The sequence below is a fragment of the Drosophila serrata genome, unplaced genomic scaffold (genome assembly GCF_035046125.1).
Source record: "Drosophila serrata isolate PLE 108 unplaced genomic scaffold, ASM3504612v1 contig_272, whole genome shotgun sequence".
Taxonomy (NCBI): domain Eukaryota; kingdom Metazoa; phylum Arthropoda; class Insecta; order Diptera; family Drosophilidae; genus Drosophila; species Drosophila serrata.
The window spans coordinates 7,423,340-7,444,667 of NW_028257170.1; the positions used below are offsets into that span (position 1 = coordinate 7,423,340).

Below are 21,328 nucleotides of genomic sequence, written 5' to 3' on the forward strand. Positions count from 1 at the left end.
ATCGCATTTATAATTTGTATGTGAAATTTCTATGGGTGTATGGAATAATAAATATTCCATTTTTGTATGTTTAATTAGATTATGTACTTTTATTCTGCCACTAAAAAGCTTTTTGTATGGCTTAGATGATTTAATTTCAACAAAATATTGCAAGGAATTTAATTTGTTTCATGATTCGTTTTAAATAATAACAAGAAATAACTACTAAAGAACTACTAATAAAACTATCTTTATAAATTCCTATGCATATTTTTTTTAAATAATGTGAAACAAATTAACCAGTTATTATAGTAAATGAATGAAAAAAGAGAAGAGAATAAAATTATACAAAAGAAATTATTCAACATTCAAAATTATAACCATTGTCCGTTATAGTGGAATAGAGATTTTAGAAGTTAACCTTGCTAACTGTGCAGTTATTTGTCGTATAATTCCTTTTGTATAATCTCACTCTCTCCTTTTTTTCCCTCAATATTCCATTTATTGAAAGATGGATCCATTCAGGTCCTATACTAATTTGACCAATTAGGCCAGTTACTAAAGCTTTTGTAGAGAGCATCAGCCTGGTATGCAGTGACAGTGGGATCCAGGATGCTGGCCCCCGTCAGCCGGTAGTTGGGGGCGATCTTTCCCAGAGCCACGCCCCTCTCCAGCAGGAGACGGGTCACACTGAGCTGCTTGGACGATGGCTTTTCCGTGTGAAAGGATCCTATGAAGGCCAGGCTCAGGCTTCGCGAGTTGTAGCTGGACATATGGGCACCCACCTGATCCCAACCCCGTCCCACATAGACGTTGCCATCGCCGCCAATGAGGAAGTTGAACACGATGTCGACCTCGTGCACCGACTCAATGTCGTAGGTCTGCCGGTGTCTCACCCGGAAGGCGCATGTCGCCTGCGTGCTGCAGCTATCCGAATCGGTGGGCATCACAATTACCAAACTCACAGGTACCTTCAGATGTGGAATCTTTTTCTCCGGTGGCTGGGCAAGCCACACCTGACGGTCCACAATGCGCAGGATCAAACCGTTGCCAATATTCTCTTGGCCTGTGGTTATTCAAAAGAATTTTTAGTTTTAAGCTAACTAATTAATTAACCTACCTACCTGAAATATCAGTCGACCAGTGGGGCCATTTCTGGATTATCTTGTAGAGCATCTCACCGGGACTCTTGGTGTCGCTCAGTTGCCGATGTCCGAAGAGTTTGTAGTTGGGATCCAACTTCTTGAGATGGACACCCTCCTCCATCAGTAGTTGACATGCTTTTAACTGCAGACCCTCCGGTTTCTCCTTATTGAAGGTTCCAATGAAGGAGATTCCTATGCTATAGTGATTGTAGCCCTTGGTGTGGGCTCCAATGCAGTCCCAGCCACGACCTTCGTACACACGCCCATCTCCGCCCACCATGAAGTTGTAACCAACTTGGTCCCAGCCAAAGCTGCCCATGTGGAATGTCTGGATCTCCCTCGCCCGTTCTGAACAGATTTCCTTAATGGGGAAGGGAAATTAAATGTTGTAATTACCAAGGATTAGAAGTGATTACATGTTCATTTGTAAAGAGGTTGACTGAATTGAAAGAATATTTCATTTGATTAGAGGTAGATCAACAAAACAAGGGATCATATATTCTATTCGAGAGAGTAGGATGTTCAAAGAGTAAACCCAATGTCTGTATGATGTATAAATGTGAAACAGTGCAATACTCACCAGTGAATCGCAGCCATCGGTGGCTGTGTGGGATATGATTACTCGATGTGCCGGGAGTTCTAGAGGATCGAGCTCTATCTTGGGTGGTCTGCCGCCCCACTGGGAGACTTTGACGATGGCAAGGAAGTTTTTGAATAAAACGTCGTCTAAATATATTAGAGATTTTTGGAATTAGCATAGCACAAAAGCACACAAAACAGTGGTAGTATTGATATAATGACTATGATATGATAACGTTTGTCAAGGAAATCAATTCCAAAGAAGTAGATCATACTCGATAAGTACATGACTAGAATTATTTTTTAAATTCTGACAAATTGTATGTATTTTTTATTTTAACTATATTGACACTATTATTATTTACTGGCAAATTCCATTCAGATTGAACTTTAGATCACACATTCTTTACATTTCTTACATTATCTACAAAACTATATTAAGCACCTAAAATAAAACAACATTGTTGAATTGATTCTAATATTTTGTGTGAAATCGTCTATTTGACTGATCTTACTTGGGTTCAACTTTTTGCCGAAGAAGTTTGTGGTGGTGAGCAGCACGATGATAAGAAGGACCAGCATCACGAATACCACCGTTATTGTAAAGGCTTTGAGCAGGATCATTAAGTTTTAAGGACCAAAAATGGAGTGTTAAAATTTTTCGATAAGAGGATGTAAAACCTGGTTATTGTAAATTGCTATATACATAACTTAATATGTATTTTATCCCATAAAAATAAGTTCTATTTTAAATTTACATGGAGATTTTGGGGTTATGCAAAGGAATACAAAGCTTACAAAAGTTGAGACACTGGAAGTATTATTGAAATTGATTTATAAGTCACAGTATTGCAGAATTGTTTCTCAGAAATATCTTAAAATTAAAGAAAATAATAATTTTAATTTAAAAGAAATGAAACGGGCTTCCTAAGTATGTGATAAATGTGTTTACATTAAAAAAATATTATGAATATCCATAATAATAATTTTAAGCATCTTTAAGTCCCACAACAATATTTTTTGTGACTAAGTTTGGTTTTTATTAATTTGCTTTTCAAAGATTAAAACGCAGGCATTTAAAATGTGTTTACTTATTTGTTCATTAAGCCGGTGCCGAGATAACCGATATTTTTTTTAATTGTTGTTTACAAAACTGTAGAACTTGTGAAGTGGGACTTCCCCTGAATTCACAAAGAAGAAATGAAGAGCACAAAATCTTCTTAGCACATTCTGTTACAAATGAAGATTTGTGGGTACGTAAGTCTTCTTTTCCGGTTTCCAAGCAGCTGAAACTGAAAAGAAATCCCCGTTTACAGCTATCAGCTAGATTTTGACCCCCTGACACGATTGAAATCCATCAAGTTCATCATTTTGATTTATTTAATATCACATTTTTTTCAAACAAATCGTAATTCTAGCTAAATTGAATATGCCACACATTAAAAGGGAAGGAGAATAAGAAGCTAAGCTAAAATATCAAGTCGATCTCATCGATTCAGATCTTACAAACTATTCACGACCAATGAGTCCAGTTGCCAAAGCTTTGGTAGAGGGCATCCGCCTTGTACGTGGTGAGAGTGGGCTCCAGGGTGCTGGCCGCCGTTAGCCGGTAACTAGGGGAAATCTTGCCCAGAGCCACGCCCTTCTCCAGCAGGAGACGGGTCACGCTGAGCTGCTTGGGGGATGGCTTTCGTGTTTGAAAGGATCCAATAAAGGCCAGACTCAGGCTCCGCGAATTGTAGCCGGCCATGTGGGCCCCCACCTGATCCCAACCCCGTCCCACATAGACGTTGCCATCGCCGCCAATGAGGAAGTTGAACACGATGTCGTCCTCCTGCACCGACTCAATGTCATAACTCTGGCGGAGACGCACCCGGAAAACGCATGCCGCCTGCGTGGTGCAATTATCCGAATTGGTGGGCATCACAATCACCAATCCCACGGGTTGCTCCAGATCCGGAATCTTCTTCTGCGGCGGCTGGGCAAGCCACGCCTGGCGGTCCACGAAGCGCAGGACCAAGCCACCGCCTATGTTGTCCCGATCTGTGGATTGTTAAAGAGGATTTTTAGTTGTAAAAATGATCTAAAAGTATTAAATCGTATTAACATGGGTCTGGGTTTAGGCGGCATAGGTTTAGTATAATGGGTTGAAAAGTTAATTGAGTTTTAAAATAAGAATATATTATATTTTAAGCATGCAAAACTACAAACATATATTTTGTTAACCAGTTTTCTTGTACTAAGATTTTTTAACAAATATGAAATATAGTTAACGTTAATGCTTTCCGTTTTTTTAACTTTGAATATGGAACTACTTTGTTAGTTAAGTGTAAGCTTATACTATGTATTTAAACTACAATAATTTGTTTTATTGTCTTTAACTTTTGGCACCTTTATTCAATCTTAAATTAATTATTTCATAAATATTTATTGTGTCATATGAAGTCTAGGTCCTGTCCTGGTAAAGTTGTACCAGTGCGGCCATGTCTGTATGCTCCGGTATAGCTCCTCGCCTGGCATTAAAGTTCCCGTCAGCTGACGATGCCCAAGGAGCTGATAATCCGGGCTTAATTTCTTTAGGCGCACTCCCTGCTCAATGAGGAGTTGACAAGCCTCCAGGGATTTCGGCGATGGCACAATCCGGCGGAAGTTACCCATAAAGCTAATACCGATACTGTTATTATTATTGTCCCGCGTGTGGGCGCCCTCGATGTTCCATCCCCGACCCTCGTAAATCCGTCCATCGCCGCCCACCAGGAAATTGTAACCCATCTGAGGCCAGTTGAAGGTGTCCATGTGCCGGCTCTGGGTTACTCTGGCCCAATATGAACAGGATGCCTGGGCAATTGGAACGTAGGATTCTTGGGGGGTCCTCGGAAGTATATAATATAAGGACTCACCCTCGTCTCACAAACATCCGGCGGAGTATCGGAGATGATTACCCTGGAAACTGGTAGATTCAGGGGAGTTAGAGTCCCTCTGGTGGGCATCCCACCCCAGCTTTTTATCCCAATTATCACCAGCTTTCCATCGACACGGACATCGGAGTCATCAGCTAGATTAAGAAGAGCTCAGTGAGTTACTAAAAACATGAATAACTTTATAAGAGAAAGAATGCAAACCATTTCTGAAATTAATATTCTTTAAAATTATATATTCGTTTTTGCATTCCCTTTTCAAGAGATATTTTTTGTTCATACATACTTTTGCGTTTTAGCTCGATATTCCATTCAACTCAACTTAGGAACAACCTGGAACACTTTCTTGCTTCTTTTTGAAAACTGAAAGCCACGGGTATGATATGGGAAAAAGTGAGTGTAATGAAATCGAATAAATTGCATTTCTTGATCATTATTCTACAGACTCTCTTTACTAGATTATAATATATATATAATATAATACAAATGACTTAATTAATCTCATTGGACCAGTGAGGCCAAGTCTGGATTATCTTGTAGAGCATCTCCCCGGGACTCTCGGTGGCACTCAGTTGCCGATGTCCGAAGAGTTTGTAGTTGGGATCCAACTTCTTGAGACGGACACCCTCCTCCATCAGTAGTTGACATGCTTTTAGCTGCCGGTCCTCAGGTTTCTCCTTAGTGAAGGTTCCAATGAAGGAGATTCCTATGCTGCCGTGATTGTAGCCCTTGGTGTGGGCTCCAATGTAGTCCCAGCCACGACCCTCGTACACACGCCCATCTCCGCCCACCATGAAGTTGTAGCCTACGTGATCCCAGCCCCAGCTGTCCATGTGAAAGGATTGGACCACCTGAGCCCGATCCGAACATATTTTCTTTTGATGGGGAAGGGAGATTGATTATTGTAATTACCAAGAATCATAAAGGAGTGATCAACAAGATGATTACATGTTCATTGGTGAAAGGGTTCACTGAGAGAGAAACTGTATTTCGTTCATGTTCATTTGTTCTCTGAGGGAAAGTAGGGGTTCACAAGGTGAACCAATGTTTTCTTGTTCACTTAGTGAACCCAATGAATGTACTGTGTGAGAGTGAAGAAGTTCCATACTCACCAATGAATCGCAGCCATAGGCAACGGTGTGGGAGATAATCACTCGATGTGCTGGCAGCTCCAGCGGATCGAGCTTTTTCTTTGGCGGTCTGCCGCCCCACTCGGCGACCTTAACGATAACCAGGGAGCCATTATTGATGACATCCTCGTCTACATGAAGAGTTTTTGGGTTAGCATAGCGCAAAAGCTCACAAAACAATGGTAGTGTCAAAAATAAGATAATAAAGTTTACGTACGTTTTTAAAGAAAGTAATTTCTACAGAATTGGATAATACTCTAATTAATATTTAATTAACGAATAAAGAAAGACTATAAAATTAAGGCTGTTCCTGTTTATATAGTGTATTGTTTACAAAGAACTGTTTAAATATATGTATTATGGATTGTATATGATTTCCACGTAAGGAACTTAATGCAGAATTTAAATTATACTGAGACGCAAAGAGCACAAAAAGGGGTATTACAAATTCTTAAGAGTATTTAAAAAACTGTAACGGAATTTGTTGTCTAAATATTTTAACACTACCATTATTTTAAACGCATATTCCATTCAATTGAACTTTAGGCCACACTTTTGTTTCATGTTTCACTTCACAACACTGAACGACAGTGATCAGAAACGCGTAATTCGAGCAGATGATTAATGTACCGACACACAAAATACAAATAAATGTTTGGTTATATACAGGATGAGATTATAAATGGGTTATATATAACATACATGCAGTATTGGCGAGGAGATGAGAAGGATGGGTTATAGCACGATCGCCAATTCGATTTATGGTTAGTCGGAAGCATTTTCGCACACTACTAAGTGGGGGACAAAACTGTACCTATTGTTGAATTGATTGGAATATTTTGTCTGGAATCGTCGACATCGCTGAGCTTACTTTGGTTCAACGTTTTGCCGAAGAGGTTTGTGGTGGTGCCCAGCACAATGACCAGAAGTGTGGTCAGCAACACGAATGCCACCGCTATTGTGAAGGCCTTGCGCCCAACAGTGTTGGGCAGGAACGGGCAGAAGGGTGGCGTCTGTGCAGGATCATCATGCTTTGAGCCTGAAAAATTGGATGTGAAAAATTTGGGGTAAGTAAATGACACTAATTAATGGAAACTTTAATGTATTATGCTAAATATATATTCAACAAAATCTGGCTTAAAATTTATTTAATCCTATAACAATAAGTTTTAATTATTCCTTGGGTCCGGTTTTGATTTTTACTTTCGGCTGGAATATATGGAGATTTAGCTTTATTTATTTCTGTTTTTTATTTTTTATACAAAAGAATGAATAGCTTTAAAACTAACTTATGATCGAAAACCTTTTGTTTAAAAAATATCTTTAAAGTAAAGAGAATTAATTATATTTATGCGTTATAATAAATTGTATATTTGGGAAGATTTTAATATTGATAGCTTTTTCTAAGGAGAGTTCGTGAACAATATTAATTATATAACAGACTTTAATACCTTAATATCTTTATATTATAGTATTTTCTCTTACGGTTCTGAAAACCCTGTTCAAGGACCTCCAAACGCTTTTCGTGCTCACGCAAACACTTCTCCAGCCAGTGGCTCGCTTTCGCGACATCTTTGCACTTTCCCAGACAAATGTCACATTTCCATCTCAAATTTGGCACTGTATCCAAGATTTTAAGGTGATCTTCATTTAAATCCGTGCATTTTCGATGGCAAACACGACGGCATAGCCCACTATCACACTCGATTCGGGACGAGGTGTCCACGATTAAATCGTGACATTTTAGGCAGAATTCAAGCGCGATCATCGACATTTCGCGAACGCTCTATATGAACAACTGAAGCCAATCGGCGATACGTGAATTGGGTACTTTTTCCTACCAGTGCGTACTTTATATATGTACATCAATATACGTTCCTGTTTAACGTTTCCATTTAGCAAGTAATTTACTACACAAAGAAAAAAAAATCCCCCACCCAGTGTGTAGCTAGCGGAATATATTTTTTTCGGTTCTCGGGGAAGCACCTTGTTTAAGGTAGAGGTTTATGTAATAACAGCGACTAACTACAGCGAGTAACTAAATTTACACTTAGTTAAACTACAATTGGATTCGCATTTCGCTAGTCGGCAGATTAATTATGGTAATTGTGAAAATAATTCAAGTAAACAATTGCATGCGGAGGCAGCTGCTGCTGTTTTCTTTTTTTTTGTTTTCTAGTATTTACCCAAAGTTTTCACCAGTTTGATTTACGATCAGAGAAACCTTGAACAAATTTTCTTATTCGTGAATGAAAATTCTCTTGTTGGGAATATAGATCGTAATAAATCGTATGGCTTTAACATAAAAGAACTGGTTGAACTGCTGTCGATTTTATCATTTGTGCAATAAAAATGACATTAAACTGAAAAAAATCCCCCATAATTTTGGAGCTAGAGCTCCCCTTACGAATATGTCGACCTATTTATGTTAATCACGGAAGTAAATATCACGTAAATACTGTGGGGGTTCCCCAAATGCTAATGTACTTAATTCTTTTTTTTATGGATTATTTTTCTGAAATATCTAAATAAATATAAAATAAATATCAAGCCAAAGAGAATAACTATTTGTTTCTTTGATTATTTAGTTCATTTAGAAGCTAGCATGCAATTTATATAAATAAGACATATAAAATTCATAGTTTTGTATAATCTTCCAGTTAATTACCTAATAATTTTTTTATATCACAATTATTTGGAGGTTTCTGGCTTTTAGCTTGATTTAATTAATCCAACATTTTCTTATTAAGCTATTATCTATTATTTTAGTTCGGTTTTATATATCAAAATTGTATTTCAAGGAGTTTTCGGATGGGCTTGCCTCCTCCCTGCAATGCATTTTGTTTTATTATTCCAACACATTTTTGTATTAGATACGTATTTGTTCTATGCGTATCTCATAGATTTAAGAGCTCTGGGGCCATCTGCTTATCCAACATTCACAGCACGGTCGTTAGAAGCGGCCAACTGTTGGGACTGAAACTGCCTGATCGGGTTGGGTAAACAAATCGACACACACGCTCAGAATCGCCCAATAAAGCAAACAAAATGGAGCCAAGGTAAAGACGGTGCAGGAATGTAAACAAGAGATTAACAAAGCTAAGGCAGCAGGAAATATCAGCGAAACAATATATATAACAAGTAAGTACTTGGTACTAATATAATATAAACTAGGAGAGTTATAGAGAATATCATATCATATGTATGTATGTATCATTTATTTCTCAGAACTATGATTTTATATATACTTTAAACAAAGGTTATCCGATCATATTTATAATTCATTTTATGAACTTTGTAAGGGAAGATATATTAAATAAATATAAAGATTACACAACGACCGGACTGCGATAAGATTTGATGTTGGATGGGTAACACATCATTTACCTATTTAAGAATGTCATAAACTATTGTTTTCTTGATTGTTTTAAAATATACTCTCTAAAATATGAAAAAATGTTGTTTTGAAATAAAAACAAGTTTTAATTATTGTTTAGCTTTTTAATTTTATTTAGAGATTTAGCTTAAGTTATTTCTCTTTGGTTTGTTGTTGCTCAGAAATTGCAACTTAACAGGGTTTTACCTTAAACAAAGGTTCTTCAAAATCGACTTTATATATCCATAAATCCATAAATTGATTATAAGAATCAAAACACTATAAAGTATAACCCCGTTTTTGATATTAGTTCTCAGGGATTTCCTTATTTTCTTGCATTAACAATAGTTTAACAATAGTTTTTGATATTCCATCCCCTTTTATTTAATAAGGTATACAAAATAGTTCCACTTACCCGGTGCATTGCCATTGGCTGTCGGTTCTCCGTTGAAGGCGGGATTATCCTGGCCACCTCCTGGACCCTCTCCCGATTTCCACTTTTCCCGGTTATCGATGAGAAACTGCTGTATCGTGACGGGTCCCTCGTAGAAATGTTTATCACCAAAGGTCACATCCGTGGAGTTGGTCAATGCGATGCTACCAATTCCTTGGGTGGCTCCTCCTCCGCCCGGTGTTGTGGGCGTGGGCAGGGCCAAATTACCATTGAGGATCTGTTTGGCCACCACGCCGGCCTCCAAGGGCTTGGGAGGTGGCACCTCCGACTGACTGGGCGTCGTCACCTGGCGACTTAGCACCGTGAGACCCTGATTGAGGTCGCGCAGGTGGGAACTGTGGGGCGGGTAGGTGACCTGGTGACCCAGCTTCTGGACCGTAAAGTCCTCCGGATCGGCCTCCGAATCACTGTCAATACAACTGGAATCGATGGCATTCTCATCGATGGATACCACCGATATGGTGGTGCTCCGTATGGAGACCGTCGGCGAGGACGATGACTTTCCTCCTGCCTTGGTTATATTCACAGTATGTTCGATGCTGATACGCTTGGAATCCGTCGTATCCGCCGCATCCGTCTTCTCTTCCGCCTTTGATTGGCTGTGTGGCTCAGCCGCCTCTTTGGTCTTCTTATCGGGTCGGAATGATGCCACATTATCAATTAGTATAACCCCAGAGTCCGTGGACGAGGTGCTGCAATTTTTGGAGGCGGACAGATCGATGGTTCTACTGCTGGGACATTCATTCATTTCCTTTTCATTGCCGATCAAATGCATTGTTGAATCCGTCACGTAAGCCCGATCTCTGGATCTTCCTATGATTATTTTAGATAACTTTTGTGTTGGCCTTCCCACTTAGCAGGTTGGATATAACATTTTCGCCGGGATAAGCACTATTTATGGCAGATCGGCTCACTGGGCGCAGCTCTGGCAAATATCACATCATGTGCACATCTGCAAATACCGTTTTGATAATTAAATTCTTGATAAAGAAGACTGAGTCTTTCTCCAAGTATATATGATTTCTTTTTAAGTATTGTACATGTTTGACGAACAGAAGTCTTTTTATCACTGATTTTACTTGGGAGATAAACCAATCCAAGTTTCTATATTATATATCACTTGCTTTATCACCTCACTAATTACAAATGTTGTTCATAATCTTTTTATTGCTCTCGCAGTCCATTAGAGTTGCCAGTCTCATTGTGATTTATACGTATAATCAACGCTTTTAGTTCATGTATACATGATGCTTGATAAGCTAGCTCTCGATTGCCTAAGGGAGGGCCCGTCTATAGAGTTCAGTTTTTTAGTTTTCAAAAGCGTATCAAGAGCTACTGTCGTTCGTATAATTAAGCTATACGAGTTTTGAACACCACATTTTGTATACCCCTCAATTCGATTCATAAAGTTGGTCAATAAGCGGCGAGACTCTCACGAAAGCGAGGCTTATGCAAATTAGCCACAATCATTGACGTAGTAAATTGCCTTAAGTGGATTCCGAGAAACACAATACACACACTTGCCACTAGTTGTAGGGTATTTATTTATTTATTTGGTTTTCGATTATGTAGTTGAAAGTTCAAAACATATTTGGTTAGGGCTTTTTCTTTTGGAATTCTCTTTTGGTAAACTTGATAACTTTGACGTATACAAATAGTATGATGTTTGGATTGAAATTGTTATTTTATTAATTTAATTGTGATTTAAGTTTTTTAATTGAAGGTAAAAAAAGTTGAATTATATGAAATATCTTATCACTTGTCATGTTTTGATCCTATAATCTCAAAAATATATATTTACATGATAGCACGGTAACTTAAACGTTAAGGAACATTATTCAGAGATAAACTACTAAAGTTTACTATTTTACAATTTCAAGGTTTTTTAAATTTTAGTATCAGAAAATTATTTATAGCTAAATTACTATGTTATAAATTATTTGTAAATTATAATATGACCTCTATATTTTATTCCCTAAAAAACTGGGCTTATTTGTCCGTCAGATTTAAACATTCCAATTTGAAATGCTTCCTTTTTTATAGTCTTTAAATTATTTTCTCTCAAAAACCTCTAGCGTATAAACATCTAGCATATGTTATTGACTTGACTTGACTAATTTAACTATTATGTTCTTTACTTCTTTCAAGTCATTATTAGATATTAAAAACTTTTCCATTATGATTTTTTCAAGTATGACTTCTTGTTTAAAGTTTCCAAAGTTGCCAAAGACAGTAACTCTCTTTCATGGAATTCGCAGAACCCTGATAAAACCCAGTTGTGTGTACCCAAAACAATATCAAAGGGGTACGAGGTTCTGACTTTCTATATAGTATATATTTAGTACTATATCGATGTGCTGGAGTTGGCACTGAGCGCTCTCGCTCTGTCGCTCTGAGATAACACACACACACAGTCCGAGCACAGAACAACGACAATGGCTACAAATGAGGTACGGAACCCACTTGAATGGCACTCGGAGTTCGCTGAGCGCACCAATACATGCTCAAACAGGGCGGCCATTGTCATCCCCACACACATACAAACACACATAAAGACACAGATGCAGAGATGGGAGCGCGAGTCTTTGTTAACAGAGCTTCGCGAGAGATAATTATTACCAGGTCTTGTGTTTTACGTGTTTTCAAAATTATCATTTAATATGAGATGTGCCTATGTGCAAATTAATTGATTTCCGAGTGTGTTTCGATTGCTCTTGATTTTGTTTCCAGGAAATATTGTTTGCGATTTTCGTTTCATTTCCATTAGGGAATTTTTCACACTTAACGGGTTTTAAAATTGGTAACACTCTCAATTAACATTCCACAGCTTAAACAGCAATTTGTAAAGATTAATTGGGCACTGTTTAAATTGTTAGTTTATAAATCACAATGATATTTTAAGGTGTGTTGCATTTTATGGTTACTTTGCTTAATTGCTCTTTATTTTTTACGCACTTCCATTTGCCGACGAACCCGTTGCAGCACGTAAATATTTGAGCCCGTATACTATATGTGAGAAACTTGCAAATTTGTATTGTGTATATTTTTTTTATTGCTTGCTTTCGCGCCAATTCGAAATCGCTGAGCAGCGGCGCGTTCGAGTGTCTCTGATCAACTGAGCGGCGATCAGATCGAAGCGGTCCGAAAACCCGGAGCGTCCCCAAAGCGATGGCAGCGTGGGAGCTCTCTCGAGAGACAGAGATTGGAGATCGAAGAGAGTGGAGAACGGAGAGCATTTAGCGAGCGGTTTGTTTTTTATTACTATGTATTTAACCAAAGCTGCCCGATTCGAGTCCGATCGATCCTAGTGCAGTCGAACTTGTTTTAGATTTGCATTTTAACATTAAATGATTTTCATCATGCGGCTGGAAAACCTTGCCCTCAAATCTGATACGAAAATCAGGTGAAACAATCACATTCTTATCAATTTTAATATAGATTTATAAGCCTAAGAAAGATTTATAGTAATACATGTTAATAATAACTATGATTTCATAGTTTTAAAAATCAAGAACGTGACTTTTTTAATTTTTAAAAATTAATTTTTAGTCGTTTAGAATATATATTGTATTATTTGTTAATATATGTAAATACTAATTGCTTAGAAAAATAAAGTAACCGTTACTGGCAGTCATAACAAATTATTTGACCAAAATGTGGTTAAAAAACATAATTTTTTAGAAAATTTACCAGAAAAAACTCTTATAATTTTTTAAAACCATATTTTTAATAACAAAATATACAAGAAAATATAAAAATCACAATTGTAAGTAATCATTTACCTCCCAGAAAATAGTTTATTAAAAAACTAGACAATCCCGAATAGCTATACATTTTCATATGATAAATTTTTACATGATAAATCAAAACTTGTAATAAAAATTCTAATTTTGTTATTAAACGTTTAAAACTTATATTTTTTTTAATCCCCAGAATTTTTGTATTTATCATGTGATCATGTGTTTTATAAGGAAGGGCAATAAAACAGGTGCTAAATACAAAGTCACAGAATCATGAAAGATGAGTTTATGTTTCTATAAATTAATCAAAGTTACAAATAAACATAAAATTTGGTTTTAATACTAATAAAATTAATATTGTATTAATAAGTTAGCTTTTAGTTTAGAAGCAAAGATACATATGTTATTCACATTGTTAAAAAATACAAAAAGCTAAACCTATTAAATAGTATAAATAACAAGCAAAATATTGCAAAGTAAACTGTTTTAGACATTTCTGAAAATTAAGCCTTAATCACAAGCTTTTATTTCTTGTTAAAAAGAACAACTTTTCCTTTACTTTGAACCGGTTTGTAACGGTGACTCTGATACCAAGAATATCGAAGTATTCCATTAAAGATTCCTGCATTTTCAGACCTGCATTAATTTGGTGAGCCCGCCTTTCGGTTTTTCCGTGCGTCACTAACCTTACGAACCTGTTCTCAAATTCGGGTTTTTTATTTATATATATATATCTTCCAGATATTAGTCAAATTAATAATGATCTTTCTAGCTAACACACCCCGCGTCTGGAGATATCTTTCTCTCTCTCAGGTGCTTCAAGTTCTCGTCGACCGCCTCCGGACCACCTGACGATGACTGTTTGTTTTTGTTTAGTCGTCCGACACCGACAGACACATAGTTGTATATACATACATATATATTTAGTTATTATTTTTTTTATTTGTTCAACCAATAAACAACACAAAAATCTCTGGCTCTCTCTCTACCGGTACAGGCTCTGGCAGTGTGGGCAAAAATTGTTGAACATTTTAAATTGCGCTACCATTTCCGAGAATTGTTTTGTTTGTGGCCAGAAATCGGTTTTTGGCCATTTCACATTGTTGTACACACGCTTTTTCATTATCCGAGCTTCGGCCAAACTTTGGTTTGACCCATTGTAGTTGGGTTACAACAAATATTTAATGTAATTATTATAGTTCGACGATCGGTGATAGTCTACCGAAAAAGATACAAAAAAACGCCCGGGAAACCTTACTGGATGGAGTATTATAACGAGCAATAAATTAGCGGAACGAATTCCATATATGCTTACAAAGAAAGATTTTTCTAATCGGGAAATATAAAACGAAAGTTTGAAATAATTTAATTTAATTAATTTAAATTTTATATGCTTTTCCCTTATCATTTACCAATTTTATAAGTTCTAAACAGATGTTCTTTGAAGCATTATTTACTTCTGATAAGCAGCATTATTTAAAATGCCATAAATTATTTGACCAAAGCTCAAGTTCAAGCTTAAGTGTCTTTTAATGATCCTAACCTGGCAATAAATTCATTGTTGACCTATTTTTTAATGCAGAAAATACTCTACTAATTGTGGCAAATCATTTTCGACGAAATATCTTTGCATAAGCAACAAAATACAATCATTAAGTTTATTTTTATGCTACATACCTTTACACACATTTTCCTTCTTTCTTTAATTATTATTAATTATTTGACCTTGCCTGGTTCCTCCTTCAATTCGCATTTGTTTGTTACACGTGCCTGAGTTTTTGGCCAAGTTCGTTCCGCAGAGTAAGTATTATTTATTCTTTCTTTAATTAATGAATGAGAGTACTAATTTAAAAAGGTTTTTTGTTTTGTTTTTATTCCATTTTAAGAGGGGATTTACCAACGACCTTTACAATTGTTTATTTATCTTGGGAAAGGTCCAAGCAATAGCTATTTGATATGATATCATGTTACTAAACATACATCTGAGAACAATTTCTAGCAAATCTCTGTGATGGAAAGTACTTAACTTTCAAACTATATATATTTTCATTAATGTATATTGTATATTAATTTACTTGAAAACCAGATAAATGACAAAGGCAGACGCTCGACAATACAAGTGAAGTGAATCCATCTATAATGATGTTGTACTTGCTCACAGATTGATATACAGACAGTAAGGGTCAAGAAAATAGTATTGAAAAATATAAATTTCTGACCATGAAAATCATATAAACATATTAAAATTCTTTTTTACATTATAGGTAGTTATTTAGGCTTGTAAAAATACTATTATTTCCACCTCTGCTGTTTTTATGATGAGTGTTAAATCCAGTCTATATGGCTGTACTGGTACTGATAGCTCTGCCATGAGTGGCTTGGGAATTTCCAGCTTTTTTGAGCGACAGTTGATATAAAAAAAACAACTCTCAGAGACAGTCAGAGAGCGCGGCTTGCTCTGCTCTATAAATAAATAAAAAACCGCCCGCTCTCAACCTGTTTTCTGGGTTCCAAACCCAATCCCCCAGTGTCCCAGCATAACCGATTAAAAGAAAGCCCGTTTCGCCTTAGTATACGTATTAAATATATAATTTGTGCTTGGCTTAACTTAGGTGGTAAAAAGTCTGTGACGCTGTTGGCTCTACTGTTTGCCCATCCACGATTCCGGTTTCATTCCCAGCTCGATGCCACACGCCGGGGCCTCGTCGTCCAAACCGCAGCCGTAAAAGTGCGGCCACTTACGGATCTCCCGGTAGACATTAACACCTGGACTTTTTGTTGTCTTGGTCTGGAAAATACAAGAAGGTGAAAATGATTTATAGACTAGAGGAAGAAATCGAATTATAGTAATATAAATATTTTTTAAGGACAAGAATACTATTTAAAAAATTACAGGAAGTATAAATAGAATTATGTACAACATTTTCAACATTTATAAGATACTCTCAATCTATAGTATATAGTTTTACGCACCTGATTTTGCCCCACCAGCTTGTAGTCCACCTCTAGATAGTTGTTGGCCACTGCATGGGCCAACAGAAATTGGACACCTTCCAGTTGCTTGACAGAGGGCCTAAAGCGTCCGTAATCTCCCATAAATGTAACAGCCAGTGTCTGATTCGCATACGTGTTGGCCCAGTCCCAGCCGCGGCCCACATAGATGTTGCCCTCGTCAGAGACCTGGTCAATACAAATTCGGAAATTCGAAAATTTATCAATTTGCGTAAGCGGAAAGCGAAATGCCCGAAATGGCAGGTAAACGTGCAGGGAAGACAAATTTACAGAAGGGATTTCTTTTAAAAAATACACTGAAGAAAATGTTATATTCAATGGTAACTGTAGAGAGTTTAATAAGGTTAAAGTTACACATTTATCCTTTACTTTTAATATCTGGAAAATGATTTTTCAAGCTTTACTCACATAAAAATTAGACTGAATATCCGGCAGACCCTTCTCCGCAATGGCCGAGTCCTGAATGGTGCGCATCTTAATGGAACACTTGTAGATATTCTCACAGGGCAGGGATTGGACACCGACATGCGTGATTACCACATAGGGAATGGGCCTTTGGAGAGGTATAATTAAAGCTGGAGTGGTCTTGGCCGCTCCCCACTGCTCCCGATCGATGACCAGGTGTCCGTTTCCTAGATTCGGAACTGTGGAATTGGTGAATTGGCTATAAGAACACTCTCGGGTTGGTTCACTTACACGTATCGTGATCGTAGTTATTGCCAAAGAATATTGCCTTGTTGCTGGGCCGTAAGCTGAGCTGCTGCGAACGATTGAGCTCCACGTAGAGCACCACCACTCCGGTGGCCAAAACCAGCAGGATCAGTGTGATCAGTAGGATGGTATTCCGGGTCATAAGCTCTGATGATGACTTTTCGCGTCCACGATTTGCGCTGCCACTACCATTTCCATGGTTGCTGTTGATTCCTAAATTAGGGAAAGTTTATTATGATAATGTATATATATAATTTGTAATAGCTAAATTAACATATTTAATTGCTTATACAATTTGTAGGCATAAAGTTAAGCATTAAGTTTCAAGACTTTGTTTTAATTAATTAAAAATATGGTAAGGGTTGTTAGCTGAAGACTAAGATCTTTAAGGGTTTATGAAATCTATCTGCTCATATAATAAAAATTTAATTTTAAAAAGAAAATAGGTTTATTGTATATAACATTTAATATTCTAATTTTAACTTGTTCTAATTAAGAAGTTACTTTATGCATGGGAAGTCTAATATTCAAGTCTTATAAATAATAATAAGAATAAAAAAGGAATTAATATCTATCCTACAGACACTTTAGTTTTATTTTGTTTAAGGTATGAATTACCTTTTAACCAAATTTTGTAAAAGTTAATGACTAATAAAATTATATTTAGAAAACCTATCAAATTTGGTTAAGTATCTACGTCATATTATTGGGAACACAAATCTTGATCAATAGCAAAGGGTCTGGCACCCCTTCTGGTTATATATCAATCCATTGATCTTATCGCTATCATTTCCTCGTAATTTAACAGGAAATAAAAGCAATATATGTATATATGTTAGTTTTATATATACTTGAGGAATCCCTGGATGGGGCTAAACTTGGCTCCGGAGTCCTTCTCCTTCGTGCCGTGCGTTCCGAGTGAACTTTCAGCAGCAATTTCATGGCACTGCCGTATCACGGTGGCAATCACTCCCCTCGCTTATCACAACTCTTAGGCACTCGCAACGCGACGGGGCATTATAGGCTACAGCCTTTATGAGTAATTGCCCCGCTGAATCATCGAAATTATCATAATAATAAATACGCAACGAACAGAAGGCAGGCTCGATATATTTAACAACAATTTTAAATGAAATGTGTAATTGCTTTGACCGATACCAGTACCGCCACCGCACCTGAACCCGTCACTTAAACAACTGAAACGCTGTGCAGCTGTCGGCATAACAGAAAACAGAAAGAGAAACAGCAACAGAAATCGCACAAAGCAAAAATCAAAAGGCAACCAAAAGCAAAAGCTGGAAGCAAAAGGCAATCGTTGAAAGCAGCCATCTCGCTCTGCCCTTGGTTGACATGTTTTGTGTTCAAGTTAGGGATGGTAAAAGTGATCGATTTTGCTTAATATCATAACGAAATTGAATTGAATTCGATATATTTAATCAATTTAGCTCACACGTTTCGAATAATTCATAAATCATGATCATTAAGTATTTAATTCTATCATTTTGTAATGGGTTTAAAGCTTTATCGATATTTTTAAGCAATAAAGATCTACAAATAGTTCTTTTAAAAATAAAATTTTTATAAAATTTCTTTAAAAAATATTCATAAATATTTTTGATAATATTTACACCGATATATTATGTCACGATTTCTCTTATCGACTTGCATCTCACATTTGTAGGGTTAAAGAGGTGTTATGGAGGGTGTGTGCGGGTGCCGGCCTTTGTTGGTGTTTTGGCATATCATATTTTACACACTCTCGCTTTGGTCTCTTATTTCTCGCGTTTCCCGATCGCTCTCTCTCTCCTTCTCACCCCATCTACCTCCCTCTGTGTCGCTCTTTCTCTCCCTCTCTCTCTCTTGGGTACTACGTGACGTATGAGCAATGTGTGCCGTGCCTTGCATCGCAATGCTTTAAAAGACTGATCCACAAACACACGATAAACGTATCTGTGAGTGCACCGAAGCAAGCGTTTGCTTTGAGCTTATATCGTATATATGTATATATAAATATAAATATGCTCAGATGGGTTTCTAGGAATCCCACTGCACTATTTGAGTTGGAATTATCTCGGATTAGTTGCTGATCAGTTTTTCCCCTTAAGCTCATGTTTTATCTAAAGTTTACAATCAATTTGTTTAAATAATTACAACACCAATTATTACATTTATTATTTATAAAAAAGGGCTATAGTGATCCCTATAGATTGTCGGTATTAAATTTAAAACATTGAAAAAGTTAATAATAATATTATACATATAACACAATTCTCGAGCGCTTTGGAAATTTAATTACCATTTCAATCATTGATTTTGTAGTCTAACTTTTATATGAGTTTTAAAAGAATGACAACATTATTTGAAAATAATCATCCCATTTTTAATAATTATTTGTAGATAACATTAATAATACTAGATCTATTTTTATAATTCAAAATAAAACTGAAACAACTGACTAAAGAGAAGTTAGGGTATTTCGTCTCACGAATTCCAGCACTGTTTTTAATTTTAAAAGCAAAACACTCCTGCTATATTATTAAATTGTTGCATTGTAGCAAATTATTATCTAAGCTTAAATTATATTATATTATTATTATTATTATTATTATTATTTTGAAGAAAAGAAACGTAAATAAAGGCGTTCGCAGCTTTAAGTTCGAACTTTGTTCAGTTTTCTCGAAAGTTCTCAAAACCTAACAGGTTAAGGTGCAAAATAAACCAGAATGGAAACTCTCTTTACCTGATTTTCCATTGCATTCATAGTTTTCCACAGTAGTTAGGATCGGGGGACTCACCTGCCGCCGTTTGCATGGCGTGTGCCTCCATATAGTCCATATAGTATATAGATACCGGTCCCTGATATTGGGTCATAGGACCAATGACCACATCGGTGGAGTGCGACAGGTTGATCACGCTGGATGGTGGAACGGCGGGATTGGTAAAAATTGAAGAAGATGTGGAGGAGGTGGTGGTAGCAGCCCCAGCCGAGGTGAGATTGTGCAGTCGCTGGGCTGGACTAGGCCTTTCCCGGCCCTGTAGGGACCACAAGGCATTATTTGCTGTGGGATGATCATTTTCCTCGGTCATTGCGGACTCTTAAAGAGACTAAATTAAGAGAAATTTATAATAAATGTATTGTACAAATATTTACATTAAAAAAATTGGGGGGAAATTAAGATAATATCCAAGTAAATATTAAAGATAACTCAAGGAAGTGTATCTTACAAATACAACAAAAATATAAACATTAAGAGTTATGTGCTTTGAATTTGAATAAGTTACGTTTATTTTTTTGTACTATTACTATCAAAATACACACAGAAAAACAGAAATAAATTTGAAGATTTTAATTTTTGTTAACTATTTGCAATGAAAATAAAATCTTTTATTTTGAAATGAATCGATAAAAGATCTTTCAACCATATATAACATTGGTTTCTTAGTTCTATTTAAATTATGCAACTTTTTAACTATCCACTAAAAAATATTTAAAAATTACCAATAAATTTGAAATTTTCTGGGGAAGCTCCAACCAATTTTCTCGTCTTTTTTTTTTCAGTGCTAAAGTGATCGAGTTCGAAAAAACCCCAGACTGTTTCCGGAGTGCGAGGCTTCGCGTGCCACAACCGAACGACGACTGCTTTGAGTTGCAGTCTCGCTGGAGTGGATGAAGCTGAAAAATAAAAATAAAAAAACGCATTCGGAGTGCGAGTCCTCTCCTCTCGGTGCAGTGGATATCAATTTTAAATCTGCTCTCTCTCTAGCTTGTATTGTTATTGTTTTGGGCCTGCGAAGATCAGTTGAAGCGGGGAAATTTATTTCGTTAATCATGCAGTTTTCGATATTTAATTACGCGACTATGACTAGCCTAATTTGCATAGAACTTTAGATGGAGAGGAATATTTATGGAATAACTTTGTAGCTTATAAGAAAAATGACTTTAACGATTTTAGATTTTTATTGAAGTAAGGCATTAAAAAATTAATGTTCCTTATTTAAAATATTGAAATCAGCAAGTGGCGTCATCTAGTGTTAGGTGTGACAGGTTAATTTCCGTAGAAAGCTTTTTGGAAAAGTTCTCAAAACAGCCGCTGTTGCCTGGTGGCGCATATTACTCATACGTATATTACGCATACGCACCATTGGCTGCCAATTTGTATATTATTTTTAATTAAATGCATAAAGAACTATAATTTGCGATTAATATAAGGTAAAATTAATTAAAATAATTAATTTAAAATGACTGCAAGTAATTTTTCCTTCAATTCTGATTATTTTCGTCTT

At 36.4% G+C, this 21,328-nt stretch overlaps 3 protein-coding genes across 15 annotated transcripts; all 3 read right to left on the minus strand.

The window, feature by feature from the left end:
* Positions 1-282: 282 nt before the first annotated feature.
* LOC110190513 (peptidoglycan-recognition protein LF-like) lies at positions 283-2,501 on the minus strand. Of its 2 annotated transcripts, XM_086833329.1 has the most exons (5): positions 2,219-2,458; positions 1,705-1,850; positions 1,104-1,485; positions 765-1,045; positions 531-709 (listed from the first exon to the last, which is right to left on the minus strand). In XM_086833329.1, exons 1-5 carry the CDS (start codon positions 2,325-2,327, stop codon positions 665-667), a joined length of 963 nt encoding a protein of 320 aa, XP_086689455.1. In that variant the 5' UTR covers positions 2,328-2,458; the 3' UTR covers positions 531-664. The 2 variants fall into 2 exon arrangements, with proteins under 2 accessions (XP_020816702.2, XP_086689455.1); XM_020961043.2 differs by having other exon boundaries at positions 283-1,045; positions 2,219-2,501.
* A 564-nt stretch (positions 2,502-3,065) lies between these two features.
* On the minus strand, positions 3,066-12,968 carry LOC110190512 (Peptidoglycan recognition protein LC). 11 transcript variants are annotated; one of them, XM_020961037.2, is made up of 5 exons: positions 12,537-12,968; positions 9,543-10,533; positions 6,623-6,790; positions 4,604-4,758; positions 3,066-4,541 (listed from the first exon to the last, which is right to left on the minus strand). In XM_020961037.2, the coding sequence occupies exons 2-5, from the start codon at positions 10,354-10,356 to the stop codon at positions 4,131-4,133; spliced, it is 1,548 nt and encodes a 515-aa protein (XP_020816696.2). In that variant the 5' UTR covers positions 10,357-10,533; positions 12,537-12,968; the 3' UTR covers positions 3,066-4,130. The 11 variants fall into 11 exon arrangements, with proteins under 11 accessions (XP_020816696.2, XP_020816698.2, XP_020816694.2 ...); XM_020961038.2 differs by lacking the exons at positions 3,066-4,541; positions 4,604-4,758 and adding exons at positions 5,044-5,496; positions 5,734-5,882; XM_086833330.1 differs by lacking the exons at positions 3,066-4,541; positions 4,604-4,758 and adding exons at positions 5,044-5,496; positions 5,734-5,882 and having other exon boundaries at positions 12,201-12,702.
* A 2,913-nt stretch (positions 12,969-15,881) lies between these two features.
* Positions 15,882-20,832, minus strand: PGRP-LA (Peptidoglycan recognition protein LA). 2 transcript variants are annotated; one of them, XM_086833334.1, is made up of 6 exons: positions 20,544-20,832; positions 19,840-20,149; positions 17,030-17,257; positions 16,742-16,977; positions 16,295-16,501; positions 15,882-16,109 (listed from the first exon to the last, which is right to left on the minus strand). In XM_086833334.1, the coding sequence occupies exons 2-6, from the start codon at positions 20,129-20,131 to the stop codon at positions 15,963-15,965; spliced, it is 1,110 nt and encodes a 369-aa protein (XP_086689460.1). In that variant the 5' UTR covers positions 20,132-20,149; positions 20,544-20,832; the 3' UTR covers positions 15,882-15,962. The 2 variants fall into 2 exon arrangements, with proteins under 2 accessions (XP_086689460.1, XP_020816770.1); XM_020961111.2 differs by lacking the exons at positions 19,840-20,149; positions 20,544-20,832 and adding an exon at positions 17,896-18,385.
* Between the last annotated feature and the right edge of the window lie 496 nt (positions 20,833-21,328).

Bases quoted from the DNA above. Each gene is read 5' to 3' on its own strand.
- LOC110190513 (XM_020961043.2), bottom strand. From the start codon at position 2,327: ATGATCCTGCTCAAAGCCTTTACAATAACGGTGGTATTCGTGATGCTG. The intron at 1,486-1,704 runs GTGAGTATTGCA...TTCCCCATTAAG, and splicing joins CCGATGGCTGCGATTCACTG to GAAATCTGTTCAGAACGGGC. The intron at 1,046-1,103 runs GTAGGTAGGTTA...GAATAACCACAG, and splicing joins CTGGTCGACTGATATTTCAG to GCCAAGAGAATATTGGCAAC.
- LOC110190512 (XM_020961035.2), bottom strand. From the start codon at position 10,356: ATGCATTTGATCGGCAATGAAAAGGAAATGAATGAATGTCCCAGCAGT. The intron at 6,791-9,542 runs GTAAGTGGAACT...CCAATTTTTCAG, and splicing joins AGCCAATGGCAATGCACCGG to GCTCAAAGCATGATGATCCT. The intron at 3,747-6,565 runs GTACAGTTTTGT...AACAATCCACAG, and splicing joins TCCAATCAATTCAACAATAG to ATCGGGACAACATAGGCGGT.
- PGRP-LA (XM_086833334.1), bottom strand. From the start codon at position 20,131: ATGACCGAGGAAAATGATCATCCCACAGCAAATAATGCCTTGTGGTCC. The intron at 16,978-17,029 runs GTAAGTGAACCA...CCAATTCCACAG, and splicing joins TAACTACGATCACGATACGT to TTCCGAATCTAGGAAACGGA. The intron at 16,502-16,741 runs GTGAGTAAAGCT...TGTATTGACCAG, and splicing joins ATATTCAGTCTAATTTTTAT to GTCTCTGACGAGGGCAACAT.